The sequence below is a fragment of the Myotis davidii genome, unplaced genomic scaffold, assembly GCF_000327345.1.
Source record: "Myotis davidii unplaced genomic scaffold, ASM32734v1 scaffold143, whole genome shotgun sequence".
NCBI classification, from domain to species: Eukaryota; Metazoa; Chordata; class Mammalia; order Chiroptera; family Vespertilionidae; genus Myotis; species Myotis davidii.
Window position 1 is genome coordinate 2,001,464 of NW_006294876.1, and position 4,649 is coordinate 2,006,112.

The window sequence follows — 4,649 nt, forward strand, 5'->3', positions numbered from 1 at the left end:
CTTTTGTATATGCTGTTGTTAAATTTCTACATGTTTATATCTGTCTGGAAATGTGTTTGATTGCTTATTTCCTAATTAATATTCTTGTGAAAACACAACTTGTATTGCGTATGCTCTCAGGTGATGCTGATGCTATTGGCCCAGGATCACATTTTGAGAGCCCCTGTCCTCATGGAGTCGGGAGTTAGTCTTCACAGAGGCCTGCCCCCTTCCCTTTCACCTGCTGTGAAGCTAAAATATAGGGGTCAGCACACTTTTCCTGTAAAGAATCAGATAGTCTATGGAAATTCACTTCTGAAAGCATGATTTCATAATGTAATTTCCATCATTTTGAAAGCAATAGGGCAGAGCCAGGCCCATCTGCATCTACACCAGCATTCTTTTCATGGCCCATCGCAGCATGGCCACCCCCAAGCACTTTCCGAAGCTCGTGCAACTGGAGCAGCGGGGAGGGGCACCATTCCAGGTGCTGAGTGACATCACGAAGCAGCCCTGCTGGTTCCACAGAGTACCTCAAGAGTCCGAAGACACTTCACCTCCAGGCATGGCTGGTGGAAGCGATCTTTGGCCCTGATGGAGAGCACATTCTGCACGTCGAGTGTGTGTCACAGAGCCTGATTAACGGGAATCTGAAGGCAAGACTGAGGTCTTGATATTTGGTCAGCCTTCTTACCAAAAGGATGTGTCCAAGATGATCATGAACTTGGCTCACTATCACCACCAACTCCGGGTGCAAGGCTTGGGGAAGAACGCAGCCCAGGAGGCCAAGCCTCAGAGCTTCTCCACTGAAAAAAAAAAAAAAAAGAAAAAGAAAGCAATAGGGCTGAAGACTGAAGAAGCTTGGCGTCTCTGCTGTGGAGAAGCCAAGCAGCACACACACACAGGACATCCACTGAGGGCTCCCAGACTGTGAGAGGGGACAGGCTGGGCTGAGGGACCCCCACCCCCCAGTGCATGAATTTTGTGCACCAGGCCTCTGGTATTGTACATAAATATAAGATACTGAACACTTCACTTAAAAATTACTTACCATTCTCTTTTTTAAAAAATCTCACTGCTTTCTTGTTTTCTTTCACTTTTCAATATGCTGCTTCATATTTTTTCAACAGCTAAAGCACTGTCTCCTGTGGCACTCCATTTTCCAGTTGATACCCTGTGGAGTCTGCTTTGGAAAGCCCTTGCTTTATAGCTGTGTCTTGGGAAACTATCCATCTCAGTGTTTAAATATTGCTCCTCTGAAAAACAGGTGCCAGAGTGGGCCATCGCTCCTTGATGAGATACTACAAACAGCGATTTGGCTTGTCAAGAGCTGTGACAGTTGCCAAGAACCAGAAGGCTGTGGGCCGGGTACTGCAGCAGTACAGAGCCCTGGGATGGACTGGCAGCACAGGTATGTCGGTGTGGACAGCCACAGACCAGCCCATGCCCTCATTTTACAGCAGGGCCGGGGGAAGTCGCTTCCATTTATGTCGTCTTTGTGGATCTAGAGAGGTCTAGGGGAAACTTAGCCTCTTGGCTCTTTGGCTTCCTTTACCAGTTGGTTTGTTTATGCAGTACCCAGTTCTGTGACTTAAGAACTTCATATTCCTGGAACTTTCTAAAACTGCATCAACACCATTAACTTTTTCAGAAGATAATAATTACCAAAAAAGTATTTAGCAATCACCAAAGGTTAAAAAAACCCTGGAGGTTACACAGAAGAATTAAGTAGTATCTTTGTGGCAAAAGTGGAGTCCTATCTGATGTACTTGTAGGTTCTTAATGATGAGCATGAGTAATATAATTCACTCACACCTCCTTTCCCTCATTTATGAAATGGTGATGATAATAATAGGACCTACCTTGTAGAGTTGTGCAGGTTGATTATCATAATGCATGTGTGCTATAGTATATGCGTGTAATCAAGATTAGCTATCACTCCTTTATGTACTTCCCATTGAAAACTTAGTAAGAGTCAAACAATAAAGCAGGCCACTGAAATTGTTGGTCTTTGATGCATCATCAGTACGAAATTATTTAAGGGTATTCTGATGTGTCTGCTGTATGAGCTCTGTTCATAGCTCTTCTGGGAAGACATCAATCCACTAGAGGACTGTGGAGACGATAAGAGGAGAGCTCTTTTTTAATGGCCTGGAAAGCTGTGTCCAACCAAAATCCATTTTCAAGGCCACTGTGTTTATATACACTTGGTTTCCTTTACTGTGGCCACCTGTGAGCTCTTTCCATTAGGTCAGAACAGATGAAGTAGAGGGAAAAGTAGCAACAGGAAGGCATTCATCAATCGGCTTCCTCTGGTTCTCACGCAAGGAGGACACCCGTGTAGGAGACTGTGACTCAGTCTGGCGAGACCCTTAGAACATCACTTGGGCCCTAAAATGCATCTACTTGGTGACCTGGGCCACTTAAATCTAGCAGACACTGATTTTATCTTATGCTTCTCAGTTGTATACACACACACACTCACACACACTAGTATATTAATTCTGGGGTACACATAAACCATAAACCCCCAGCCCACTGTATGGAGATCCCAAGTTAGCAACTTTTCTTTAAATATAAGAACCCCAAACTTAGTTTGAGATTCTCTGCAAAGATTGGGTTTTCTCTGATCACAACAGACATTTGCTTCATTCTTATCTCCTTTCCAACCCCAGGAGCAGCTCTTATGAACAAACGGGACATGCAGTATGTCCAGAGGATGAAGTCAAAGTGGCTGCTGAAGACGGGAATGAAGAACAATGCCACCAAGCAGATGCACTTTAGGGCCCAAGTGATGTTCTGAGGGCCTGCTGTGGATTGAGGCATCGTCTCCTGTACAGAGGTCCTTGCCTGGGAACCAGCAGAAGCTGATTGTATGACAGTCCTTTTGCTGCTACTTCTCCCTGTACTTTATCTGTTCTGACCGAATAATAAAAGGCAGAATCATATTGGCTCTTGAATATCATTTCTGGTCAGATTTTAAAGGTTATGTTTTCACAAAGCGTCTACTGGACTCAGGACTTGCACTACTGCTGGAAAGTGTCTGTTGCCTTAGCCTTTATCTGATTTATGGCTGTCAGCATAATATGGGAAACTCACTAGTGACTTGTCTGTTTCAAAGTTTAACTTTCAGAAGAGTGACTTAGCAGATGATGGCCCTGGAACCTAGTAAGAGGACTTAGTTGAACGTCACCCATTTGAATGTACTGGGGCTCAGGAGGTGGTGAAAGTTTTGGGCTCGTTCATTAAATTCAGGCAGAGTTAAAGAGCATATCAGTGGCTTGCTGTACAGGCTCTTCATTTCTAAATATGAACACAAGAATGATGGGGCTGTGCCCTGGGTTTCCAATACTGCCTTTATGTGAGCAGTTAGTTCAGGAAGGAAATAAGTGTAGTGTTTACATCTCATTTTAGAAACAAGTTACCTGAGGATGAAATCTCTGAAGTTGGTTGAGAGGAAACATATTGGAAACAAAGTTAAACACTAAGTTCAAATCCATTCAGCTACCTTTGTGCCTAGAAAATTGACTTGGTTTTTCAATCTGTAAAATGAGGTGTTTACTACCTCACAGGTTGGGGTTAAATAAATTTGCTAGAGGACGCATCACTCATTCAGTCCTCAGCATAATGTAAGTGCCAAAGGTCTCTCTGGTTGACCAAATTGGTGCCACACAGAATGGCCTGTATTCTGGTCAGAGCAATGTTCTGAGTAGTGGATGTAGGAATGCCAGGAGACCATGCCTGTCTTTAGCATGTGTTCACGGGCCCTCATTTGCGAGAGACATGCCTCACAAACTTTGGATGCGCAGTTGAGTTAATTCTATTTCTCTGTACACCAGTCCATTACCCTCTACAGTGAGGGCTCCCTGATTTCAGTTTTGCTCCTTCATCCTGTTTTCTAAATCCTTGCACAAGTGCCTGCCCTCTTGTGTTTGACACATTTTAAATCTGTATCCTGGGAAATGAGGTAGGGCTTCACCTGAGGTATGCTTTTAATTTACACTTCATGAATTACGTGATACTGTGCTATGGCCCGTCAGTTTCCTTTTTATTCACTCAATATGATAAACCTAGTTCACTGCTTCTGACTGTGTATCCCCTACCTGGTGCTTACCGAGTCCTAGAGCCGTTACCACACCAGCCCAGCACTGCAGTGTACCTCATTCATACCCATACGTCTTTAATTTTGAGCATTTTTACTTTGGGGGACAGTGAGGATAGTATGTGTGCTGACCTGCAATACTCCTGCCACTTTCCCCCCAGACTTTGTGAATTACCTTCTTAGTTTTGATTCTGCGTTTGTGAAACAATCCACTGTCTCACCTCTTTCTACATCACAATTTTATAGAATTCAGTTTTTTTGGCTTTCTGGAGTAAAATTCTATTGGGAGGGAGGACAAAGAAAAGAGAGATTTAGACATCATCTCCTTAGAGTTGAATGAACCAGACCAGAAACATGAATGTACTTAAATAGGAGACATCTTTGTGGACTAGGGAAATATGGAAATGTCTGATGGTTTGTTTCCTGGTCATTCTCTCCTTGGATGTTTGTCTGTCTTTCTATCCCTAGATACACTGTTTCCCACTCTGTCTTCTGTAGCTAGGATTCCTTGGGCTTCCTAGCCCATCCCTACACAGTGATTTGCTACTGTTTTGTTCTTTCATAGCCA

General features: G+C 43.6%; 1 protein-coding gene across 1 annotated transcript in view; it reads left to right on the plus strand.

The window, feature by feature from the left end:
• Window positions 1–2,927, plus strand: part of ZNF622 (zinc finger protein 622) — a 10,934-nt gene extending 8,007 nt beyond the window's left edge. Inside the window, exons 5-6 of the mRNA XM_006769447.2 lie at window positions 1,247–1,390; window positions 2,655–2,927. Of these exons, the coding sequence (XP_006769510.1) occupies window positions 1,247–1,390; window positions 2,655–2,782 (272 nt within the window). The 3' untranslated portion in view covers window positions 2,783–2,927. The remainder of the gene's footprint in view (window positions 1–1,246; window positions 1,391–2,654) is intronic.
• Window positions 2,928–4,649: the final 1,722 nt, after the last annotated feature.